Source organism: Sphaeramia orbicularis, chromosome 22 (genome assembly GCF_902148855.1).
Source record: "Sphaeramia orbicularis chromosome 22, fSphaOr1.1, whole genome shotgun sequence".
Lineage (NCBI taxonomy): Eukaryota > Metazoa > Chordata > Actinopteri > Kurtiformes > Apogonidae > Sphaeramia > Sphaeramia orbicularis.
Window position 1 is genome coordinate 4,419,078 of NC_043978.1, and position 27,747 is coordinate 4,446,824.

Here is a 27,747-nt window from a genome sequence, read left to right on the forward strand (position 1 = left end):
AATCTGATAATGTTTATTAATCAGATAATTGTAATAATCAGACCTGATGTGTTGACATGCACTTAAGAAATGCAATAATTCAAAACACTGGTTTAGACGCCCCAGTTCATTATCAGATTTGTTTCGGAGTACGTACGTATGTACATAGTGATGGTAGACTCAAACTTCCTGTTAATGAGCCTGTTTACATGCCCACCATTACTCTGATAAATATCTGATATCTGGAGTTATCAGACTATTCAAAGAATCATGTAAAGAGTATAATCTGATCTGTTTTATCAGATAACAGTAGTAATCTGATTACGAGATATCTGATTAATACACCTGGATTTCTCCTTAATATTCTGATGTCTTCCTGCATGTATACAGGATAATGTGACTTATTTAGCTCTTTTTTTTGTCTGGGCATGTGTAAACAAAATTAAAATTATAGAAAAAGGAAGTTATGTAGTCCAATGGGAGCGAAAGACAACAAAAAGTTTGAGTCTACCGTCATTACATTTGTGGGTACTCTGAAAGAAATCCGATAATGGACTAGAGCATCCAAACCTGGGTTTTCGATTTCTCAAGTGTATGTACAAAACATCAGATCTGATTATTACAGTTATCCGATTACTCCCAATTATCAGATTTTTATGGTCATGTAAACAGGCTCAGTGAGCTCAGTGAGCCTGTTTACCAATACTCCGAACATTATCCAATGTCTGGAGTTGTCAGATTTTTCAAGTGATCATGTAAAGAGAATAATCTGAAATGCTTTATCAGATAATGTCTAAACCAGGGTTTATCAATTATCACATTTCTTAAGTGCATGTAAAGGCTTTAGATCTGATTATTACAGGTATCCGATTACTCCCAGTTATCAGACTTTTATGGTCATGTAAACAGGCTCACCATTGGGACTCCTTTAATGATTATTCTTATGTCATTATTACTTTGTTTCAAAGTTGATTTTGCCTTGATACCCCATTTTTGTCATGTTACACTGTTTTTGTCATTATGTCAATTACTTTTTTTTTTTATCAAAATTTGTCATGTTGTTGCATTTTGTCTTCTACTTTGTGTCTCTCATTCTTTTTGTTATGTTATTGTTTGTGTGCTATTCACCCTTATTGTCTTTCCTGTGTGTCATTGTTCCATTAATTTAGGTTGACATCTGTCTTGATGTTGGGAAGATGCACAGTAAGTAGTATAAAGCACACCTAGTGGAGTTCAAATGTAGGTACTAAAAAAGGAAAATAAAACTCTCCTTAGTAAGTCCACTGTTATCAGTACTTAGTTTCTTTTCTCTTCTGTCCAACACAGTCTTTAAATTTCAGTGAAATTTTATGCTTAAACACAAGCATATAAAAACATTAATCATGCTTTTTCTGCTGCTACAAGAGGATATTGTTTTGCAAGAGCTGATATGAAAAAACATAAATTAAAGTTCAACGTGAACATTTTTGCACACAGCACATCATTAATGTTTATTAGCTTTTACAAAATGTAATTTGGTGGCATAATGCATATTTTTCTGCTGATAATGACAACATTACTAAGAGAAAGAGTTTCCAACTCATATAATGGACAGATTAAAAAAAACAGTGGCAAACACTCACACTGAGCACCATGAATTAACCAAACACACACTTCCTCAGTACACCCCCTCGTTCTTAACACTAGCACACTCTGGAATGTAGGAAATACATGGCGCCCAGTTTTGTTTTCTTTCTACAGTGTGCACTTCCCCCATTGGCACGTCCAAAGAAAATATTTGTGTCTGAGACACTCTGAAGGTTCACGGAATGATTCATTTTAGGGTTTCAGGATGAAACAGATTTGTGTTTTGATTCCCTTTATGTAGTTAGTCATTTTTTGCGAAAGAAAGAAAGAGTTGCAGGTTTGCATCAATAAAGTATTCAATGTCCTGAACTAAGAGGCAGGTTTTTGTGTGTGTTTTAAGACCCTGTTGCCTTTGTTTTTGTGTTTTTTCCATTGAATTCATTGGAATTCACCCCTGGCCATCAGCTGAATGAAAAATAAAGGTGTGTGTGTGTGTGTGTGTGTGTGTGTGTGTGTGTGTGTGTGTGTGTGTAGGTGTGTGTGTGTGTGTGTGTGTGTGTGTGTGTGTGTGTGTGTGTGTGTGTGTGTGTGTGCGTGCGTGCTTGCGTGCGTATGCGTCCATCCGTCCAGGGTGGACATTAGGGCCCAAGTGCAGATTCCTGAAAAGGAAGACAATGTAGGGACAAAGATGTAACCACTGTTTACTTATTAATACACAGCAAATTTTAATTGGGGGCATTTTCTAGGTCTCATGAATATGTAAATATTTGTCTTTGTATGTGCATGTACTTGTGTAGTGTTTATGTACTCCGTCTTAATACTGTAGACGATATGAAGATGTAGATGAACCAAACCGCAGCGGTGTCACACACTGGTCTAAAGCATTAATTTATTCAAAGAACTGGATTCTATATTCTCCAAATGCACACCAAAACAGTACCAGTTCTTTTGGACAGAGTGCTGCTGTCACTGCCTGACCCAGACCAGAACCATACAGGTGCATCTACTTCTTGGCCCTGGCACAAATGTTTTCTCTTTTATATTTTTATATTAAATTCAACTTTGTATAATTTTGTCACAGCTACAGGTAGCTCACTATCAAACATAAACTGTGGTTAGGGTTTACAAAATAATTTTGTTATCATTCTATGTGTTTCCCTGTGGGAGGCTGTGGCTCAGAAAGTAGAACAGGTCGTCCACTAACCAGAGGGTTGGCAGTTCAAATCCTACTCCACCTAGTCTTTGTATCTGTGGGCAAGACACTTTGTTCCAGGCTTCTGCCAGTTAAAAGGAAGTTTTTCACCAAGTACTTGCTCCTGGAGGATTCTGATTCTGTTGGGTATCTGTGAATTATCTTATTAAGAGGCTGGTCTTAACCAGCTCTAAATGTAAAGTGTCACGAGACAGCCTCTGTTATGATTCGGTGCTATATAAATAAAATTTGATTAGATTTGTTTGTCACACTATTCTTTCTGGTGATAACGGGTAGGATTATACCACACTTTCTCATGATGACCACTGGTTACAAACGTGACTTCTCTTTCTTTCTCATATGAGAAATTTTATTAATAAAATGTGCTTGTGATATTTTCACAACACAAAACCACAGTGGGCGTATGTGAGACACTGAGAAAGGACATAATAAACATCTCAAAGCCTCTGGAAACAGTATGAGAGTATCCATCTAAACAGGATCATTATGCAAAGGCAACAATAAACTGGTTCTGATGATAAACAGACTGTCATATCTGTATCCCCAAGCCAGAGGGCAACACACTCTGTAACATCCATCTTCTTTAAGTAACGCTGCTCATAATGACACTATGCATGGTGGGAACAAAATACATAAAAACACATGGCAAACTTACTGTCATAAACACACACATGTTAACATGCTCACACACACATTATATTAATATTCTTGGTGGCTTTCTCTGTCTTACAAAAACAGCAAGACATGCTCACACACATACACTTGCAAAAATCTCCCAGTAGTTGTTACAACCGGGTAATGCCAGGGGCGAGGCACAAGTTATAATAATGAGTGTGTTTAACAACAGTGTGACAGGCGGATGCTGCTTCAGTGTAAGTAAAGAACATGGAAATAAGCAAGACTGAATTATTCAACACTGAGACTGACTTGCATATGTTGCCTGCTCGCCCTTATACCAGCTCAGCCTCAGTCACACCAGGATGATCTGAGCAAAGGGAAGCAAACTGTCTGCCATCAAGGTGCAAACAGTCAAAAACCCAGAGAGGGCCCGGTTACAGGATTTATTTATTTATCTATTATTCGACAAATATAGTTTATTCATGTGACATGATTGTAATTTCAGAGTTGTTGGTCATTGAGATGCACATGTGGCATCCACAAGGCTCTGCTGGGGTGAAATACTTGTTGGATGCTGTTGGGAGTACAGCGAACACAGGAGCAAGAATTTAGATGTGGAGGAAAGAAACAGAAGAGCCCATTCATGGTAGGGCTGTTATGACTAGTCAACTAGTTGACAAATAGTCAACAGGCAAAATTAGTTACCTACTAATTTAGTCATCAACAGGTCATTGGTGTCATGCACTTTTATTTAAGTAAACATGTTTATATTATTGCTGATTGCAAGTATTTAGTTGTTCAACAAACTTTGTTAGGCACTGTAATTGTTCTGCACAAAATGTACTTTTGTTGAAGGGAAAGAAGTGATTTATTGCTGCAGCAATATTTGTTGAATATTGAATTGAATATTTGTTTAACAAACTTTGTAATGCCTTCTAATTGTTGTGCACCAAATGTTGTTGTTAAAGGAAAGAAAATGTATTTTATTGCAAGAAATATAAATAAGAGTCACTGGATTTTTGTTGGTTTTGTTTTTTGCCATTCATAGTCTGACTAATCAACTAGTCAAATAGTTATTAGTTGCAGCCCTGGTTAATGGATAACTAGTTGATTTGGATTGATTGGTTGGATGCACAGACAAACTAATGATAGTTGACAGACAGTTTTTTGAGTATTGCAACTACGGTAAGATAAAGAAAGCAATATTAATACAATAAATATATTCACCTTGGACTCTGAAAAACTAACTTGAAGAAGTGGAGCTCTAAACCCTGAGGGATCCAAAAGCAACATATCCAAATGGTGATTCTACATAATGGACATAGCCTGGTTCATCCTGCTATGTAAAAACAAAGCCAAAAACCCAGAGTCACAGGAACTGCCATGATGCTTATTTAATGTCATTTGGAGTCTGTGCTGTAGATGTGAAAAAACACTGCATCTGATTGCTTTACAGCTGCATATTTGACAGATTCTGGACTGTGTTTGATCATATACTCATTTTGGGATTTCAACACAAACCATTTTCATGAAATGTAAGTCAACAGACCAAACTCACCTTTGGGGAAAAAAAAAAAATTAAAACTGCTTTGAGTCTGTAGTCTGGTCCAAGTACCAATGAAAAACATCGAAGAGGTGGGATTTATGACCTATACAGCAGCCAGCCACCAGGCGGAGTGTACATCCTTATATACAATCTATTGCTGAGTTTAAATAAAATGTCAACTGTCATTAAGTCATTAAAAAAGGAAATGCAAACTTGGTGCAATGACTTATACTGGTTTGAAGATAAACCAACTTGTGCCACAGTGTGGTGACGTTATGGGCTGCGTTCCACATGACAATGATAAACAAAGTAGAAGAAGAAGAGCATTGTATACCTCAGAAAATACCAGGGATCAGTCAGCTGTCATGTCATTAGTCATTCAAGCATGTTAACTCTAATGAAAAACCCATCTTTGGCAATTCCATTTCATTTTCCATTAACTGTTTCAAACAAAAAAAAAATTACTTTTCTCAAAAGTGCCATATGGGCTTAAATAACAGAATGCAGTTACTTCCAAAATCATATATGGATGGAATTCACATACACAAAACATCACTGAGAATGTTAAAAATACTACATAGCTGGTGCTTTTTGGCTGTGACAATGGCATTTCTAAAATTCTGGTGACACTCAGGAAAAGACACTGAAAAGGACTAAAATGAGGAAGTTACAAGACAACCATTGTCATGGACGTACAGTTAAATGCGTGCTTGTCGTAAAGTCTAGATGCACAAATAACTTGGATAGGTTAAAGAATAGATGAGGGACAAAATAAGGAGCTTTCGTTAACACTACAAATATAAACATGAAATTTGCAGTGGTCTCCTGTGGTTAAGTTCACAAAGTTTGTTACTGAAAGTTGTATTTTTACATACAAATCAAGGCTGGAGTTCACAGTTGATTCAGCTTATTTGCTCACTTGCATGTTATTAAGAAATTTGCATTACAAAAGAACACGATGATGTATTTTATGATATGTATTTCATAATAATATGTTTTACTCTATGTCAGAGAGATGTGATGAGTGATGTTTCTTAATTTTCCAGGTTCTTGTTGTGGCTTCGTCTTATGTTAGAGATTCTCAGGACAAAAACAACCTGGAACCATGTATAAAATTTCAATGCAAGTTTCAGGTGTTTTTTCAGGACTTGGAAAACCTGCTTCTATTCTTTTTACCCTCGGCCCTCACCACAGGATATTGTCATCAGATTGTCGTCCATCTGTCCGTCCTTCCATATGTGCAAAAACTTTGGTGTGGACTAAATTCCGAGGGTTTTCAAGTGTGGGTACGTTATGTTTATATTTAGAATTTCCTCATGTGTGTATATATATATATATATATATATATATATATATATATATATATATATATATATATATATATATATATATATATATATATATAACTATTTATTTATCAAATATTCAGTTAATCCAGTCATTTAATTCCAATTGTATAATAATACATTACATACCTTCTGTGGCCCAATTGTTTTTCTGGCATGGAAACTCAAATGCTGCTTGACTAGACAGTAGTCTCTTTATGATTAGACTTTAGTCTAGTTTAGATTTAACTCCCTTTACCATATAGACTCTAATTATAAATGATGTGTGCCCAGTACACCCTCCTCCAATACAAGAAATAGGAGAGCCTTGGGGCACAAATATTTGTGCCAAAGCGCCGCCCACAGGAGTAAATGTCACATCCCAAAAAGAATCAAGACCTTCTTCAGAAAGACTTCAGGAAATAGGTCAGTGGTAATACTACTAGTACATACACATGTGGATGATGGTAAATAACACTATGGCCTATCATGCAGAAGTATGGGGTTTGAATCCTGGCAAGAGCAGTGATAACATTATTTTCAGCATTTTAGATTTTCCAGACGGGGGGGCACGGTGCCTTGAGCACTTGTAGGTAAGATCACCGTTGATGTAGCTTTGATTAAAGACTGAAGAACAGCCCACTGCAGTCATGTCATCTAGTATACAGGTCTTGTTGAGATTCCACATTGATTTATAAGTATTTTGTTCAGCGTTTCACAATCATTAAGTGTTACATGTTTCAACATTGTTTTATTATTGACATAATCACTAACATTCTATTCTGGTCAAAAATAATGTAGTGCCACAAATTTTGTTTTTGCAAGCTTTGCTGCTACAGTTTGTTTAAATTTTTTCCCACATGTTTCTGGGGTACGCTGAAGAACATTTAGAAGCCTTTTAAATGTTTAAAAACTTTGATTGCAAATAAATCACATGTATGTAAAGAATTGATTTAAGCCAGTGCCAAAACTTATGGCCATGACTGTATATTTCAGTGTTTAAACTAGGTCATGTGCTGATTGACTAGATTCAGATATGTATCATTCTGTCTGTTAGGCTATGTTTTAAAATGATGACAACAACGCAGTCTCTGGACAAAATACACTAAGAGGCAATAGAAACGCAACATTGGCAGAAAACGGTCACGCAGGTTCATGACTCGTAGGTGCCGATCCTGTGCACGGGTAGTAACACGTAGTTGGCCAGGTCATGGTCTGTCCGCCGTTGCACCTGTCTGTGCATAGCGCGTCTGCAGGCATGAGATGGTGGATCTGTGGGCACCAAACTGCCTTGCTACCCTCGCTTCGGACATTCCGTATCTCAGCATACCAATGGCTTGCTTCCTCATGTTTGCTGCTAAGTGTGGCATGGTGACCGTCTGTGACAGCTTGCATTTTTCTTCCAGGTTTTTATAGCCTTGGCCAGTTGAGCAATATTCATCAAAAGAACTCATTAAAAGTTTTCAAACAATGTCAGATCAAACCACTCCTGAAAAATCAGGGATTGGCACCGTACACCACGTGATTTTAGTGCCTGAGCTGAAAAATGTGGTTCCATTGTTTCAATACTCACCAGTGATTGCCAACAAATTATGTTTTGTGTACAAAGTAGTTGCATGCAATTTTACTCTGTATTGTACTTTGTGGTGTTTCTAATGCCCCTTAGTATAATATTGCCCTAAAATATAAATAAAGGAAAACAGAATGGAGAGAAATAATTTGGTAAGGCTATGACACAGAAACAGTAGTGAAGTGTGATGACTGGAGATAAATGATAAGTTCTGACAGGGTTTGGTAAAAGGATATGCAAAAGCTTTGGGAGATCTGAATCCACCAGGGAAATCACAGACGCTCTGAGTGTGGATACGGAAGGCACACCAGCAATTACAGCCCAACTAAACACACATCACATCATCAACTCAAACCACTCAAAGCGAAAATATACCCTCATCCCTTACTAAGCTCATTTGCCATGAGCCACAACCAACTACTGCTTTCACACCCCCGGGCCTGCTGATTGGACCGGTCTCACTGATTGGGCTTCATTTATGAAACATGTGGGAATCGGGCATCGTCGCTCACACAAGATTACACTGAACCTAGTCATCGCTCTCTACCATATTACCACAATAAACATCTGCAACAGCAAATATATTAAAAATTGCAGCTACATTCACCTCAGGGGCACCTGAGGAGGTTAAAAAATAAAAATGGAAAAAAAAAAAAACAACAGGCACCCTGTCAGCTGAAGAGGGGAGCCAGTCTTATCTGAACTCAGCAGTTGAAACATGTCTCTCTTCCACTCGTAGATAAGTCATAACAAAAGTTGTGATCAGTCAAAGAATGTTTGACAGTAATGACCCCTGGGAATCACATGAATGTGCCTTAAAACATGGTTGGTGGCTTTAAGAAGGAGAGGAGTGGGGCAGCAGGGCTCACTGCTGACCACCAGTGGCAGCAATGCGACAGGCAACGGCAGTGAGCAACTCCAGATGGTTGATCTCATGGTTGTCGGCCATTTGGGATTCAACACTGACCAGGCAGGAGGAGGCCCTGAACAGCTCAGACAGTGGGCACGATCTGCCTGATTTTATTTAAGCCCAGATGTTTCACCACTGACAGAAAGGAGAAATGAAAGCATTGACTCATTTCACTGAAGACATGCTTTAGTACTTTTACTTCCTTCATTCCTCCTCTAGTTCCTCTCTTGCCTCCTTGAGATGAACTGAAATGGCCTTAAAGCTAGCTAGTTTCACAATCAGTCAGTGTGTTGTTGTTGTTGTTTTTTAAGCAATCAGATTGTTTTGTGAGTGTGCATTCTCTAGCACTGCTTATTTTCTATTTAGCATGCTAGGTGGCCTACTTGTGTGAATACGTGATTCGTTTGGTTTCAAAACAAAGACATCTATTTATGTAGGCTATTAACAAGCCATGATTGAAGATATGATTGATACCATGTCATAGCATATTTAAAAACTAGGAGATTTCTTACCATTTCCCATATTTTCCTTCTAACTATACAAAGTGAAGTAGGCTATAGTGAGATACTCTGGGCAGACAGCCTCTATGTTTAATGTTAACACAAAAAAAGTTAGCTGGTGCTTACAAGCGACTGCAGGAGTCATTTTGATAATAGGCAGAAGCAGTTCATTTAACCTGAGGTTTTAGAAAATTCAGCAGAGAACATGACACTTCTGACAGGAAAGAAAAGGTGTAATTAACTGAATACTGTTCCCCATGCTAGCTTGTGATGTCAAGGATGCTAAAATGGACTACACAATGTTTATAGGCTTGCAGGTGCTTAAGAATTTACGCTATTTCATAATTTTTATTGCATTTTGTTTATATTGTACACTTTAAATACAACAACCTGTTCGTGGAACTTGATAAATGCATTGGGCATTAGCTAAAGGTCTCCTTATTGTGGTAAATAAAGTTAAAAATAGATATTCCCAGATAAGTGTTGATTTGTTTTTGGAGCCTGTGTGTGTGTGCGCGCGCGCGTGTGTTTTGAGCTACCGCGAGAAATGACGCAGCCGTGACGTGTCAACCAAGAAATTAAAGCCCACTCTCCCTTTTAGAGAGCGAGAGAGAGAGAGAGAGAGAGAGAGAGAGAGAGAGAGAGAGAGAGAGAGAGACGTTGAAAAGGTAGGAGTCGCGCTGCATCTTGGGTACATAACTCCGTGGTGATGCAGTGAGCCTGTTGTGTTTGAAGGGAAACCAAAGTAAAGTAAACGGCTTAAACCGAGTTCCTGGTTTTTCGCAGTGCTGAAACGGTCACCGTGAACGATGAGCGAACTTCGCTGGTCGTGTATACGCGACATTCGGCACTCCTGAGCCCCGAAAACGAGTCCTCCTCGGCGGGGAAGAGCGAGAATGAAGAAGCCGAGCGTCCTGCTCCCTTTTGTCGGCTTGACTGGGAAATGGTAGCGTACTGTCGGAACCGCACTGGGAAGGAACATGGTCGAGAGGAGCAGCAAATTCTTGTTGATCGTCGTCGGATCCGTGTGTTTCATGCTGATTCTGTATCAGTACGTGGCCCCCGGGGTGATCAATTTCGGCTCCCCGCACGGTTATTTCACGGAGGAAGACGAGGGGGACATCTTCCCCACTCCGGACCCCCACTACGTTAAGAAATACTATTTCCCCGTCAGGGACTTGGAGAGGACCATCGATTTCCAAATCAAAGGGGAGGACGTGATCGTGTTTTTGCACATCCAGAAAACCGGCGGGACTACGTTCGGCCGGCACCTGGTCCAGAATGTCCGTCTGGAGGTCCCTTGCGACTGCAGACCGGGCCAGAAGAAGTGTACCTGCTACCGGCCGAACCGTAAGGAAACCTGGCTCTTCTCCCGGTTCTCCACCGGCTGGAGCTGCGGCTTACACGCAGACTGGACCGAGCTCACCAACTGTGTACCCGGAGTCCTCAACAAGAAGGAGAACAAGCAGAAGAACCTGAGGTAAAACTGGGAGAGTGTGACTGACGCTGAGAGAGTGTGTTAAACATGGAAAGCACTTTTCAGCACATCACCTCAACCCACGATTCAAACCCTGTGCCTGTGTTGTAGGTTACTTCAATGAATTTCACGTTGAATCCAAAGCGTACAATTCACTGGAAACCCACAAAGCTCAAGTTGTGTTAAAATGAAGGACGGCATGATAGTAGAACTAATGTGAACTATAAAATGATTACTTTAAACTTAAAAGTAGAACCATTTTCATGACATGTTCTTGTCATTGCCAGTGAATACTCTGGACTGTAAGGGCTGCAATTAATGCTGCAAGTATTTTAATAGTCGGCTAGTTATCCACCACTGTGCCGACTAGTCAGATTATAAAAAAAAAACAACAGTTCTTATTTATATTTATTGCAGCAATAAAATAAAACTTCTGTCCTTTAAAAACAACATTTGGTGCACAACAATTAGAATCCATAACAAAGTTTTTAAAACAAATATTCAGTTCAATATTCAACAAATATTGCAGCAACAATGAAATACTTGGTGCGAAGTGCTTTCTTGTTCATAACAATTCCAGTACCTTACAGTTTGTTGAACAACGAAATACTCAAGAGTTGCATTCAGCAATAAAATAAACATTTTTCCTTTAAAAAAAAAGTGCTTAACGTCACAAATCACCTGTCGACTGCTAAGTTAGTTTTTAAATAATCTTAACAATAAAAATTATTATTTAAAATCAAAAGTAGAACTATTTTCAATACATGTTCTTGTTTATTAGCTCTTACATATGTGTGATTTCTGGAATACTCAGGACTGCAGGTGTGTTCAGTTCTGTTAGGCCTCAGTCATTTGAATACGGTGAAGCCTTTCTGCACATGTTATGTAAAGTTTGCGGCTGTGTAAGGTAAGATTTACAGCAGAATATGTAGTGGTTTAGGGCTTGTGACATTACCAGAAATGATCAGAATCAGGATAAATATTTCCATGTCAGATAATGATCACAATATTATCAAATGATTATTTCTTTAAGTGAAAAGGCTGAGTTTTGGTCCTGAGTTAAAGTTCATGAAACACATGGTGATTTGTGGTTTTTACATGACTTGTAGTGAAACCACAAATCAGACACATGATGAAAATGTAACTTGGAGCAAACCAAACATAATGTAACCTAAATGACAAAATAAGACAACTGTGACATAACTGTAGTCTCTGATTTTGTAATGAAGTCTTTGTTTTGTTCACTTTCTTCATCATGATTTAACACAATATTTTATCAAAATGAAGAGCTTTATTCCGCAATATGACACGGATGCAATGAGACTAAATCAACAACTATTTGTGACTTTACACTCTTCTTTATTGTCAGAATGTGATGACTACTTACCACAGGCAGTGGAACATCTCACAAATCTAGATGCAGAACTTGAGTTTTACAGCATCAGAATATGCACGTATGTACAACAGCAAAAACCACTGAAACATTCTAGAAGTGTTTTAGCTGAGTAGGTGATTAAAAGACAAAAGAAAAGTGTGTTACGTCATGTATAATTTTATGTTGTGATAAATATCAGTGTTTTATTGTCCAGCTCTACTGTGGGTAACACAGGTGTTGTGGTCAGGCCTAAGTCCAGACAAGATGTTAATAGATAACATTGCGCCGTCTGCTTTGTTATCTTAAATCAAAGGTCTTTCTCTGTTGTGGGTGGGAAAGTCGGGGAGTGTCGGCCTCATCTTGAAATAGTGGCCTGATAATCACCACTGACAGATAAGTGTTGATGATAATTTCACATTGTGCTGTGACAGACAGACAGACAGTGGCGTGCCCTTCCTCTGAACCACATACTGACACCCAGCTCCATTTATTTCAGCCAGGGGAATGTAATACATCTACTCAACATTTACACTCAGTAATAATCCCTCACATTGACTAAGGCACTCACACTGCACATTCTTATTAAGTTATAACCCTGTATTTTTTTTTCCCTGTGTGCCTCCCTGTTGTTTCCAACATATTGCATCCCTCTTCCAGACATATTGACGGCTGTATCAACTTCCATTTCACTGCACCCTCGTGGTTAAAGCTTGTTGAATACATCTAGCCTGCACTTGTTCAATATTTCATTTAGGCTATGGGTGATCAATAGGACAGAGGGAGATTGGAAATATGTATGAATTTGAAAGAGAAAGAGAAGTGTTTTGTGTCCTTGGTGCCTCTCCATCTGCTGTCAGGCCGCCTGCGATGCTTCCCATGGCTGTGCTCAGACTGGGGGTGTGAGAGCTGCTGTTGCAGGCTGAACAGGGCTGTGGGGGCCAGTGGGGGAGAAGAAGAAGGGACCCTGCAGGGGTTTGGCTCCACTCTAATCCGGGTGATTATTACCGCTGGGACACACACACATATGCACCCATTAGAGCTGGTATTTGCTGCTGGCGTCGGTCTTGACTCCTGTGGACCCCCACACCCCCCACCCATTCTGGTCAGAGGTGGTAACGCGTCCAGCCATTGTGAGATATCACAGTGGACATAGGATAAATGGCCTTTCATCACTTTGTGAGCACTGATTTAAAGCCTTGTGAGACTGTGTTTGTTATCAGTGTTTTTCTGCAAAGAGAATGATGAGATGGTGCCTCATACAGAACCCCCAGCTCTGCACAAAAACCTTTGTCTTAAGTGCTTGGCAGTTTAAAGATTCTGGGTTCACCGTTTTGTTTTGTTTTTTTGCATGACTAGGCCTTTATGTGCAGATTCCTATAGAAGACAGAGACATGAAATTTTAAAATCCAGTTTTCAGATCTGGAAAAGTCATAACATACACATCATTGTCACAGTTTGAGCACTGTTGACCTTACGTCACTGAATTTTGTCTGTAAGAACATAAACCTGTCATATTCAGATAAAAAATCCTCTTGGTTTTAATTTTTTGTTTAGGTGCTGGGATGACATTTGTTGTCATTGTTTCACTTCATGTATTTCTGCATCATTTTAGATCTTTATTATTACAGTCCTTAGGAAATAACTTACTAGTTTAATAGTTTTCAAGTATGTAAAGTGAAATAACTGACAATAAAAGAATGAAAATTTGCAGTCAAATTTTGTGACAAACGTAAGCTTGCTAATATTCATGCATTTAAGTGAATGGTTATGGAAATTATTTTATGTGTCTGTAAAGTTTTAGATAATTTTATTTCTAATTGTGTGGGAATCTTATGTGTAGTTCTGAGGTTTTCGGGAGTACATGACATAGAATATAATAAGAATGTTTAAATTCCATTTAGAGACAGAACAACTAATTGGCTTGCAATTAATTCATAAGATGGCGCTGATGGAACTTTTTCTAAACTATCACGGTCAGCAGAATTTGCCTCCATAAGTGTCCAGTAGCTGATATGAGGCTCCTGAACTAGATTTAATGACTGGTGGAAAATAATTAACTCAAAGAATCACCTACACTTTTATATAGTTTCAATGTAAATTATGATCTATAAGTTTGGTGTTCAGTGATGCGAATTGGAGTATATATTCTAGAGGTCGACCGATATGGTTTTTTCAGGGCCAGTACCGATTATTAGTAATTATTAAGGCCGATAACAGATATTTGGAGCTTATATTCGTTTGCTGTAAAAATGAAAATCTTGGTGACAAAAAATTTGAATCACACAAACACTAACACTTAACTTTATTTAAATGCTGTTCAGCATGTTTATTTTTCATTTTAACCAAACTAAATCCAAGAACTCCCAGGCTCAGTAGCATATCATAAATTCAACTGAAAATAAATAAATAACTCTGTACTTTTTACAAGTAAATAAAGTCACCATACATATTATATTTTAACTTCATGTGATAGCAGGGGTGACACGGTGGTGCAGTGGTTAGCACTCGTGCCTCACAGCAAGAAGGTCCTGGGTTCGATTCCAACACCAGTCGATGGGGGGTGGGACCTTTCTTTGTGGAGTTTGCATGTTCTCCCCCGTGGGTTCTCTCCGGGTACTCCGGCTTCCTCCCACCATCCAAAGACATGCACTAATAGGTTAATTGGTTAATCTAAATTGCCCATAGGTGTGAATGTGAGAGTGATTGTTTGTCTCTATATGTCAGTCCTGCGATGAACTGGCGACTTGTCCAGGGTGTACCCCGCCTTCGCCCCTATGTAGCTGGGATAGGCTCCAAGTGACCCTAGTGAAGATAAAGCGGGTTCAGAAAATGAATGATAGCAGGGGCCCTGTCATTCAAAACTAGGCTACTCAGCTGCTGATTATTGTTATTGACTTATTATAGGCTACCTAAAAAAAATAAAATAAAAATCTACAGTTGCAAGAGGAGAGAGCTTATTGATCTTTGAACACTGTGCACCAGTGTTGTTAAACCTTGGGGTCGGGATCCCACAAGGGGTCGCCTGGAATTCAAATGGGGTCGCCTGAAATTTCTAGTAATTGATAACAATAAAAAAAACCTTACTGATAAAATATAGATGGCGAGTTGACAGAGACAATCCCACCACATTAAAGACATGACAAACTGTGAAACTGAAAGTGAAGCACTGTGGTACTGTTTATCTTTCAAATGTTCATTATGGCCGGTTTCAGATGCTGCAGCTCTTTCATAATTAATAGTTTGAGTTATTGTTTGTTCAGTATTAATTGCCAGCCTTTTAAATACAAGCTGGACTGACTGTACATATCCTGACCAAGGAAAATAAAATTCTTAATTTGTGCAGTAATCTCAACCTGGCTTTTCTGCCTCCATCCATAATAATAGCTACATGTCGCCTAAAATTAGTGTTTATTTACAACATAGTATAGTAAACTATTACATGATCTAAAACAAATTAATTTTAGCATAAAAAAGACTCCGTTTTGAATGTCGGGGTCACCAGAAATTTGTGATGTTTAAATGGGGTCGGTTGGGGACCACTGGTGTACACCATGCAGTCTATGTAGGCTTTAGATGCCTTAGAGGCCTTACGTTATGTCTGAGGTCTTAACCAACATCATGCTCCTCTCCTCTTAGAAGGCACTATCAAAGAGAGCTTCAGACACACTTCATCTAACAGTGTCATTTTCTAACGCTTTGGATCGCTCAAAATGGAAAAAAAAAATAAAGAAAAATATACTGGGATCATGAGAGGAATTGTTAAACATTTCCCAACTGCTTTCTCTCACTCCACTCCTCTACAACTTCTAATTTCACACTCACTTTACTATCCCAGCATTGTTAACACCATGCCAGTTGACTGCAGTTGTAAGTTAGCTGGCTTGGCTAACACTGGCATGCTTATGTATATGTCTCATGAAATCGCGTTCCTAACCCTAGCCCTCAGTGCATGGTGTTTGATGTGGCGCCAACATAGACGTGGAAAGCTTATAATGCTTACAGATAACAGGCCAGTTAAAAGTGGCGTTTATATTTACGCGAGTCACAAATATCACGTTGATTAATGAGCTCTGTGCACGCTCATCAATGCTATGATCCAGTGACAGAGAGCAGGAGAAAAGCTAAGCTTATCAGCCCTCCAATAACCAACCTGAAATTATTGCACGTTTTTACAATCTCTTTCTCTCTCACACACACACATACACACACACCATACATCCATCACAGACTATTTCCTGGGCCTGGGCATGTACACATGGGCACGAGGCTGCACACAGAGGATCCGTTGCCTCTGGTATAATTGACTATCCTACCACTCCTGACGGCAGAAGCAAGGGACTATAAGCTTAATAGCACCCTGAAGAAAAACAATGCTTCTCCACATTACACAGCACTGCTCTTCCAAGGGAAAGAAGTCAATTGCTGCAATGAGGAGCTATGAAGTAAAACTAGACACGCACTACTTTCTTTTCTATCCATGTGAAGCAGGGCATTGTTTTCACTCATGTCTTTGTGTGTGTATATGACCAGCATAACTCTTTCCTGGATGCATTTCTTTGTTTCTGTTCTCTTATTGCATGCTTTTTCTATAGCTACCTTTTATAACACTATTTAACAACTTAGTGCTTTTTTCCTGCACCACCAAAGTCAAATGAAAAGGGTAAAAAACTATCTTGAAAGTTGTCAGCGTTGTTTTGTAGGAATTTATCGTGTCATATTTAGGGACCAATGTCAAATTTCCAAACAGTTCCAGCACTGAATGGTTTCCTTAGGTATGTTGAGAACTGAAAAATGCTTGTTATCTTCGATACCAAATCCCTGGACGTAAGAGCTAAAGGTCATCCGTATACAAATGGCTTTTATTATTGATATGGCAGGATTCCTCCAGCTTTGTAGAAGTGTAGGTGTAATGGCAACTTTTTGTTGTTTTTAGTTATTTGTTTAAGACAAAAGCTCAAAGAAGCACAAAAAATAAGCTGGTTATTTTATTGCTTATTAAATAAGCTGGTTATTATTGGAAATTGTGCAGCACTGTACAGTAATTCTAATCTACCCTCAGCCTTTGCAACTTGATTTTTTTTTTTTTTTTTAAAGAAAAATGCCATATCGTCATCCGGATGTAGTGTTATTTAAAACACAATATATTAATTCTAAAATGGTACATTTTTTTGTCCAGAATAGTTTAGACACCTGAGCAGAATTTTATAATGTAGAGACAAGCCTGGGAAACTGGGAAAGAATTTTGATATAGGAGCTGCGGAGATGAAAATAACCTTCGAACTTTTCAACATGGCAGAGAGCAATGAGGGATTCATTGCGAATGATAAACAATGCTTTTATTAATGTTCTGCTGCTGTTAGCTGATGATTTTGCACATGTATGGTATATGCGATTTGCCAAAAAAATGATGCAGCAGATGAATCAATACGTCCAAAACTGTTTTGCCTCAGTAGTAAGTGACGACAAATTGTGTGTCAGCAATTTTTCATTTAACTATGACAACAAAGCACTTTAACACAATGCACTTGTAACTTTGAATTCAGAAGTGGAAAGGATCATCTTCCCAATAGCTCGTTAAGGCAGCATTAGATCACTCTAAATCGTCCTTGTCGTGGACCTTTTAAATTGCAGATTTTTTCAATTATCTAATTGTGCTTCCTGATAGTGTGACAACAATTGTGATTCAAGAAATTGTGCAGCACTGTACAGTAATTCTAATCTACCCTCAGCTTTTGCAACTTGAATTTTTTTTTTTAAAGAAAAATGCCATATCGTCATTTTAATATATTACAGTATTTTTAGTTGTACCCTGTATATATTGGTCTGTAAAGTCGCATATAAATTGGAATGTGTAGTTTATGTTAAACAACATCACAGCCCATAGACCCCATGACCTTCACTGCTCCTAAACCCCCAGAAACGTCAGGAAAACCCTGGGATATGTCCCTGTGTTTGTGTTTTCCTAGTTGAAGTCATTTGTTCCTTCAGTGTTTGTTCCTTGTTGAGGACATTTGTCTTGAACTTACTGTGGCTGAAGCCAAAGAGACGCGTGAAAAGGATCCAGTGTGTTGACAGAGCGTTGGAGAGATTCTGCTGCTACAGTTTCCAGATCAGCTGTGCATACTGTCATTGTGGTGGAAATAAACAGTCTGCAGCCCTGGCCACATGGCTGACAGATTGATGTGTCTTTGCTCACTTAGTGAAGGAAGTGGCTTAAAGCTGCCTGCTTAACTATGTGAAAGTAAAAATCCAGAGGATTCAACCGTCAGTCTATCTAGAAATCAGTGTCCATCCTACCGCAGCACATCTACTGTTAACATCCAGCCTCTCTCTGACTGCAGCTGTGTTCTCTTACAGCTGTCAAGTGGATTTTACACAAACTGCTCAGATGCTGCAAAAATAAGACGTGAATTAGGACCATTTCCATGAGCTTGGTGGAAGCATATGAATACACCTCCTGAATGTCACAAATCACATCCAAGACATGGCAACATGAAAAAGAAAGTGAAAATGAAGATTTGACCAGTGTTGGTCAAGGAGTAATTGACATTTCCACTAAGGGTTTTTATTTGATGACACTGTACCCATGTTGAGATTAAAGTCATAGTGTAATAGCTGTGTATATTCACTAGACACCTTTCAAATAACAGCTGCTGTGACATTTTATGATTTTGGAAAACATTTGTAAATGTCTAAAGGCACTGTTGAATTGTTGTGTGCACTAACTGTAACATTTAGGGTTGTAGTAAACCACTGTTTTTCTAACAATTTAAGATTTAACTCTAGATCCACTATTTTACTGATTAGTCAAGGTTGTAGTTGTGGTTGGACATCATGGACATTGAGCTTCTTCCTCCAAGAAAATGTTTTATTATTTCACCAAAAACCACAGGTTTGCATAATTTTACGGTTTTCTTTAACAAGTTGTAGATTTTCACATGGCATTCACATAAGTAACCCTTTACATATGACATGGAAAAACAAAATAATTGATTATATTTTGAAGGTAATGTTTCTAGAGCTTTAACAGTAAAGGTTACAACTACAAAGACGTATGAGTGGAAACAAATCTAATATGTCATTAAGTAGGCCTCAATAATATTGGGCTAGATCAAGAGAAAGTGAACATCAGTGTCAAAAATTGAAGTTTCACCTTTCATTTCTCAAATAGGCTCATTTTTTTAGCTTAAGAACTCTGTTTTATGGAACTGTTTACAAAATTTCAATATCACATGTTGAAAAAAAGATACAAAAATATAATCTATATAAAATGAAACTTTAGAAGGATTAACATATGTAAATGCACTATTAACTTTAATAATAGTATTTTTTCTTGCTTGTATAAGTGATCTTTTAAGTCTGTGAATCTGTAGGAAGCAATTATTCAACAGTACAAGAATATAGAAAGGTTATGTACAATCAAATTATTTGTAAAATATGCTTTGCTGTTAGCTGTATATATCACTTCAGTTGTAATATGTATGTTAAATAAAAGTTAATTAACATATTTGTAGTGTTTTAGTTCCACCAAGTCTTTTATTCTCACTACTGAACAAAGAGACAAACTGCTGTCCCTGTTTCAGAATATATTTGCGTTCATAAAAACTTATCATTTAAACATTTTTTTTTTAATCCAATATTAAGGCTATACCTACCGATGTGGCATTTCTCACAGCACTTAATAAAAGTTTGAACGTGAACAACCCGCCTCCCTCCAAAGCCCCGCCCACTTCCCTCTGCCTGAGCTCTGAGGCTCCCCTCCCTCTCCTCCTCTCACCTGATGCGCGTGGAGGAAGCAGAAGTGGAGGTCCGGTCCGCTTCGGTGTGTCCGCAGACCCCTCCCTCAGTAATCAGATGCATCATCCACCTGCCACGGGCCCGCGGCTCCTGTTTCATCAGTAGACCCTGTATTTAAGGGTCTGGTCTGGTCAGTGCTGGGTCAGGGTCTTCACTGCACCATGGAGATGAGATGTCCAGGCGACGGGCACGCGCACTGTGAACGCGTGGCCTCCGCGAATTTTCCGTGGACATTTGAGGTTTCATAGTCCATACATTTATCATCCTCCATAATACTTCACTGTGTGACACCATGTACATGTACTTGTATGAGCCCCACGGTCATAAAAGCTGAGCTTTGTGCAGACCTGTTTAGTCCAGTACAGCTGACTTCCGGACTTTTATCTCCATCCTTTATTCATCGGACTCCTGTTTGTTCCCTTTGGTTGTTGTTTCTTTTAATAAATCCATTTTTTCCTTCCACGTGTGCATTTGAGTTCTGTCCATACACATCCTAGACAGTAGACTGTGGTCAGTGACAGGAGAAGCAGCGTGAGTTAAGCGTCAGAGTCAGAGGTACACATATCGGATGCGGAGACAGCTATAATGGATCGGATGCTGGGCGGCCGTAATGGATGATTGACAGGAGGCTCAGCCAGGTTTGGCCAATTATTTCATTCGGACCGAATAAAATGATTGGTCAGACTTTTATCAGAAATATATGAGAATTAAACATTTTTGAGTTTCAGTACCTGGTGGATTTCTTTTACATTTTAGTTTGACACACGGTTATTAGGAGCATTTTAAGATGACAAAAGAAAAGTGTAAAAATGCCACATCATACGGTATAGCTTTAATCACAAATGTAGTTTAACATCTTAGCTAAAGCCCTATGTTTCATTTAGTATCAATTTCTTATAACGGCATGTTTTATACATTTGCGTAAAGTGAAAAAAAAAAGATGCTCATTTTGAGTCCCTGTGTCACGCAGCAGTAATTTAAGTATTTTTACTCCAAAATTGTTTTTCTGTGGATTGTAACATGTCATGTGAAAGTACTTACTGAGACCTATTCATACATGTGTTAAACATGGAGATAAGTCATTTAGTTTGAACACAGAGACTATTGAACATGAAATGTGTCCCTGTGTCACCACTGGATCTGGTCCTATTTGTATCATAACCATAAACAGCAGAAAAATGTGGCAAAAAATGCACAAAAGAAAACAAAAGTAAAGGTAAACATATTAAAGTGGCATCACCAAAAGAAACTCATTTTTAGCTTACCGGCCGATAGGCCGTAAGCTATTGTCGTCATGCGGCGTCCATCGGTGTCGTCGTCATCCGTCGTCGTCCGTTACAGAAATTTCAATCGTCTTCTTCGCCGAAACTACAATTCCGATTGACTTCAAACTTGGTATGCAGCTTCTTTATGATGATGTCAGCAAAAGTTAGTGAAATTATTTGGATCCAGATCTGATGCTGGATTTGGTGCCACTTTGAAAAATTTCCCCATTATAAGAGATAGGAAGTGGATCGATGCAATAACTCAGTAAATACAGGGTGGGGAAGCAAAATTTACAATGAACATTTAGTTGTTTTTTCTCAGCAGGCACTACATCAATTGTTTTGAAACCAAACGTATATTGTTGTCATAATCATACCTAACACTATTAGCCATACCTTTTCAGAAACTTTTGCCCATATGAGTAATCAGGAAAGCAAACGTCAAAGAGTGTGTGATTTGCTGAATGCACTCGTCACACCAAAGGAGATTTCAAAAATAGTTGGAGTGTCCATAAAGACTGTTTATAATGGAAAGAAGAGAATGACTATGAGCAAAACTATTACGAGAAAGTCTGGAAGTGGAGGAAGCAACAAAAAACGTACCAAAGCTTTTATTAAAGCTCTCAAATCCAAAATCCTAAAGGATCCAACCAAATCCATGAGAAAAATGGCAACTGAACTTGAGGTAGACAACAAGACCGTTAGAAATGCAGTAAAATATGATTTGAAGTTAAAATCTTACACAAGAACACCAAAACACTTGTTGACAACAGCAACAAATCCAACTTTTTCCAACATTTCCCAAAGCTTTTAATTTGGCCGGTAAGCTACAGGGCCATTGGTCCTATTTTTCTTCTCTCTTTACAAAAGAGAAACTGTAGGCCTGCAGATGAACCAGAATTAATTAATAGATTTGATGGTAGTTCACTTGTTCTGGTGTATTGTCCAGATGGGAAATTGTTGGTGCTTCTGTGTTCTGTCAGGGAAACACTGCACAGAGCAACAGAAAACCTTTTTGGTTTTGTGATAACTTTGAGGTCCTTTCATACTTCGGAGATCTCAGGTCTTTTACACAGAAGCTCCTCTGTAATTGAGTCAAAATCAGCTGCAGCTGATATGATTTTGTCAAACTGTAGTGTTGACTGGAGCAAAAGCCACTGATGTGAGCACACGGTGAACATGTAGAGATATTTCCCCAGTCAGGATGTTCAAGAACCAGCAATTGTAAATGTGCTTTTTCTCATTTTGTCAGCTTTACTGGTTAAGGTTTCTACCTCAATACATGACAAATTTTAACAGAATTTTTTCAGAATCAGCATAAGATGATGTGAATTTCTGCTTGAGTTGGTTGATGCTCATCAGCGGTAAAGTTTTAACTATTTGAGTGAAATTAATGTTGCCGGTTAAATGTTGTATAGCACACAATAACACACGCCAGGGTGCTTGCACAGGTCTTGAAAGTCTTGAAAAATATGGAATTTTGAAAAACTGTTTTCCAGACCTCAAAAAGTCTGGAATTTTGTGTGGAACTCTTTCTCTCATAGTCAAATTTTAGAGTAAAATTGAATTAAAATCAACTTTTGTAGTACACACAACAGGTACAATCTCAACCAAAAATGTAGAGTTTTTTTGCTTTTTATTTTGAAGATCAACATTTAAAACTAAAAACAACAAGGAAAAGCATTAAAAAAAAAATGTTCAAAAGGGAGTAGGATGAAGTTCAACTTATATACTCCTGACCCCGTACCTCATCAAGGTAGTTTACCACGACCAGAATGTGAATGTGAGAGCGAATGAATAATGGATCAATAATGTAAAGCGCTTTGGGTGCTTTGAAAAGCACTATAGAAATCTAATCCATTATTATTATTATTATTATTATTTTTATTTTTATTATTTTTCTACTGACCATGAACTCCCATGTCAGCTCCCCGAAGTAACTTTAAAAGTCACACACATATCAAAATAAATTCTGACCAAGCCTGCACAAAACGCAAAAATATTATACGTATCAAAAATTAACTCTGTCCATTTCAAAGCAGTATTGTGTATATCAAAAATCAGGTATAAAAGTACGTAAAGTCTTGGGGAAAAAAAATAGCAGTTTTGAAAAAGTCTGGATTTTTTATTTGGATAAAGAGCAAGCACCCCGCAGTCCCTGAGTTACTGACTGTGTGGGACTTAACCTGACGTCTTTCACATGTAATGTTATTCACTTTGTCCAAACACCTGAAGATATGCTTTAGTTTTGATGCTTCTCGGTCATAACATTTCAGACTTATTTTGTCAAAGCCTTTGTCTAATATTTGTTTCTGCATTTTTTCATACATTTTGGAATTTAGTTGACATTTATTACAATATGTTTCTGTTCCAAGTCTAAAAACTGCAACATTTAAGGATTTGTTTTTGTTTTTTTTAAGCTTTAATCATTTTCACTCAGACTTAAACATGAATGTTTAAGTCTGAGTGTCAAAAATGTGACTAAAATCAGGTGGATGTAAATGTGCCTATAAATTCACTAAGCCTCTCCAAAATTTGGTTGCTTTTCCTTCTAAAGAACACCCTGTGTCAGAGACATTGGATACATTGGAGTTGAATGTTTTTGTCTTTTTGCGTTGGGCACATCATAAATAGTGGGGAAACATTTTCTCCAGTGGATTAACCTCAGTATAGTCTGCTGACAAATGTGTCAGCTTCAGAGGAAGGAGCTTTAAGCAGGCGGTGGTGAGGGCGGTGACCGAATGAATGGCTGGTAACAGTAGAGACAGGTCCATCTTTGATCGGTGGCGAGATGAGATGGAAATGAGCAGTGGCATTGTGGGAGAACAGAGCTCACAGTCAGCAGAGCAGCAGTCAGACTGGATTTACCATTACCCCCCCTTTTATCAGTTTTAACCCTTAAAAACCCACAAATTTTTTTGGCATAATTTCTAAGTAATTTCTTTGTCTTCCCCAAGTGACTTATTTCCATCTACATTATAACCTTAACCCTATATATGGATACAGATCAACCGCTCACCGCTGAGACACAACGGGAGAACTGGGTTCCAGCTGTGATTACACACGAATAAGGTTGATCTGATTCTTCCTGTGGCCCGGTTCCACAATGTCGGTCCCTAGTCAGACCCAGCCCATTAATAAATTAATAAATTGTGTATTTTCCGGTATTTAATTCACTTATCATGTAATGTAGATGTCATTAAAGCTCAGAGTAAATTCAAAGGTTATTTAGATCAAATCAGAAATAAATGAGTTTTCCAGCAAAATAAATCATTAACTGAACATAAACGAAGGTCGATAACTGCTGTCGTTTTTCAGACTACATGAAAAATAAATTTCTCTCTTTAACCTTTCTTTAGTGATATATCAGTATTAATTACTTTTGTATTTTGTCTGTGAAAATCATGGATTTTCCTATAATTTATTGATCATGTGATTTACTGTTTATTTAGTCCTTATTTTGTTCATTTTGTTCTGAACATAATCCAAAGATTAGTGGATCAACAGGTATTAAGCATTTTACATTAGTGAAGGGTTTGGGTCTTTATGGGTTAATGTTCTTCTGCTAACACACACACTAAGTGAAACAAACAGACCTGAGACCTTATGCCGCATTTCCACTACGTGGTACTGGCTCGGCTCGACTCGACTCAGCCTTTTTGCGTTTCCATTATGAAAAATGACCTGGAATCTGGTACCTGGTACTATGTTTTTTTGGTATCACCTCCACCGAGGTTCCAGGACTGGAGACCAGATACTAAAATGTGACGTGTAAACACTGCAGACCACTGATTGGTCAGAGTTTTCTCTGTGACCCGCTGTTTTACAAAAAACAGATGTGGAAGTTTACAGTAAATATAGTGGTAGATTAATCCACATGATGACAGCTCACAAAACTACACCACAGTCGGTTGAGATTCAGTCTTTGGTGGCCGACGTACAAATTCAGCATGAGCTTGACGAGACAACACGCAACGAGCGAGTTTATCAGCAACTCTCTGAGCAGACGACATGGAAGTAACGTGCTGCATCGCTATGACGTCCAGGTACTGTGAATTCGGGTAGTATCCTGTAATGGAAATGGTCTCCAGGAATAGGACCTGGTACCCGAGTCGAGTTGAGCAGAGTCGAGTCGAGCCGGTTCCACATAGTGGAAACGCGACATTAGATACTGGGCATCTAATTGTCTAAGGAGGTTCCTATCACTTTTCCTCAAATTAGAGCCACACTTTCAGATACCATCTGTCCTCTGTATGAATGTGTGTGTTTGTGTGTGTTTTTAATTCCAGTGTGTCACAGAGCGTCTTAGTAAGCGAAGTGATGGGGCTAATTTTACTGCCTCTATCTTGGTCCTCTCAAATCACTGCATGTTTTTTCTCTCCATCTCTGCCCCCCCCCCGCCTGTCTCCCTCCATCCTTTCCTCTCCATGATGGTGTCATTCTCTAATCAAACAGCAGGCTTGCTTTCCGCTTGGTGGCTTTATGCCTGGGGGGGGGGGGTTTCTTCTCCTCTCTTTCCCTCCCTCCCTCTGTCTCTTCTTTCTCCTCTTCGCTGTCCTCCCTCGTCTTCTCTCTGCCCCCATCATTTTTTCTTTCTTTCTTTTTTCTCTCTCCTTTGCCATCTTTTCTCTCTGCTCCCTCCAAGCGTGACTACCGCATTAGAGGAAATGTCTTTTCATGGAAGATTTGCTGCAATTTCCAAAATGGCTGCTTTGCCTAATGGACAACTGCCTTGGTTCTAATGAATGATTATGTGTATGAGTATGAGGAGGTGGGGGGGTTGGAGGTCAAGGGGGCAAAGGGAGAGGGACACAAGACGAAGGCGATGAAGAGTCAAACAGGGTAGATGATGATGGGTTCAGACTAAAGCTGTCAGGCTGATGATTGAAAAGATAAAAGATGGAAAGAGAGTGAAAACGTTTAGTTTCATTGCTGGGGAGGGGGCAAGGCAATTAGCACGGTTGTCAAGCGCCAGGCATTACTCTTCTTTCAATGGGTCTGTTTCAGATTCACAGCACAAATCACTGCACTCTAAGATGGTTGTGCATGCGAGTGTGCTCGTGGCTGAGCCCAGTATGGTGCCATCATCCATCCAGCCAAGTCTGCACAGCCCAGAATCCAGATGAACTCCAGGAAGCTGCACAGCTCCAGCTAGCCCTGGCTGATTGCTGTAGTGTGTATGTGCTGTGTGTACATAAATGTGTCTATGTGCATCCAGGCAGGTCGGTGTTAATCCAATCAGATTAGCCAGGTTTAAGTGCTGCCAGCCCAGGCGCTCCAAAGCCGGTTAACGTCCGCTCATCCTGACGGCGGTTGCGGCCTGATTTCCAGCTTTCCCAGCAAACATTCCCACAACCCTCCAGCCACTTATTCCCTGCCTGTTTACTCGCTTTAAATCTCCTTCAACTCATTGGTCAAGGCTGCTTATTTTACTGGAAAGCAGACTCTAATTGGATTAGAATTAGCATCAGTACCTCTGCCCACCATAATGTACCTGACTATTGTGCCAAGACAGGGAATAAGAGTACATTTAGTAAAGGTACTTTGGCAAACGTGGTGGTTTTCTGAACAGTTAATGTTTAAATTGAAAATTCAAAGTTATCACTAAACAGGTATTTTTTGCTTCTTCTGTCCACACAACAATGCAGAACAACTACAAACTAGCATAAGTGCTCACACAAATCATTGTTTCTAGCAGACTTTGCACGTAGCAGATACAGAAGTCATGAAGTTGAGTAGCAAAACAAATTTCTTTAAACCTCAGTCACTTTAAGTACTGTTCCGATTGTCGAAGTGTACTCTATACACCTCAAGGATTTTGCCACAACACCAATAGATGACAGGTACATGACAAGTCGGGGGTCGGTGCATGTTTTTAATCACAATCTTCAGATCAAATGGATAAGTAACCTTTCCTACAAGAGTCTGTCTTTTGAAAACGGAAATAAGAATGTATATAATGAACTGCAGTACTCATGAATATGAAGTTGCTGTTTTTTGACACAGAGGGGTGGATAGGTATTTCTCTGTTGTTTATCAGTGGTAGAATGTATTATTAGTGACATAAATAGCTTCTCTCTGTATGTCGCTCTGTATGGCGAATGAAAACTTTTAAGCCCGTGGGCATGATAGAAAACCCTCAGCACCAGTGCCTATATTGCTGGTTCAGAAGTCCAGTTACAACACTGTGGATAGCTGTGTGTGTGTGTGTGTGTGTGTGTGTGTGTGTGTGTGTGTGTGTGTGTGTGTGAGTCACAGTCTTTCAGCACAGTTGGGGCCTGGCCTGGCCTAATGGTGATGTGCCACTGGAGGAACCGGCATGGGGGCCAGGCCTGTAAAGTGGGGAGGCTAATGTCCCCCTGGCCCCCCCAGTTCCAGTGCCAATGGTTTAAGCTCTTAACTATTAATACAGTTAAGCAGTGTACGCTATATTGCCAAAAGTATTTGCTCACCTGCCTTGACTCGCATATGAATTTCAGTGCCATCCCGTTCCTAGTCTATGGGGTTCAGTATGACGTCGGCCCACCCTTTGCAGCTATAACAGCTTCAACTCTTCTGGGAAGGCTGTCCACAAGGTTTAGGAGTGTGTTCATGGGAATTTTTGAC

At 39.0% G+C, this 27,747-nt stretch overlaps 1 protein-coding gene across 1 annotated transcript in view; it reads left to right on the forward strand.

Annotated features, from left to right (window-relative positions):
• The first annotated feature begins 9,895 nt into the window (after window positions 1–9,895).
• The window catches only part of hs6st1a (heparan sulfate 6-O-sulfotransferase 1a), a 132,305-nt gene continuing 114,453 nt past the window's right edge, over window positions 9,896–27,747 (forward strand). Inside the window, exon 1 of the mRNA XM_030126765.1 lies at window positions 9,896–10,707. Within this exon, the coding sequence (XP_029982625.1) occupies window positions 10,208–10,707 (500 nt within the window). The 5' untranslated portion in view covers window positions 9,896–10,207. The remainder of the gene's footprint in view (window positions 10,708–27,747) is intronic.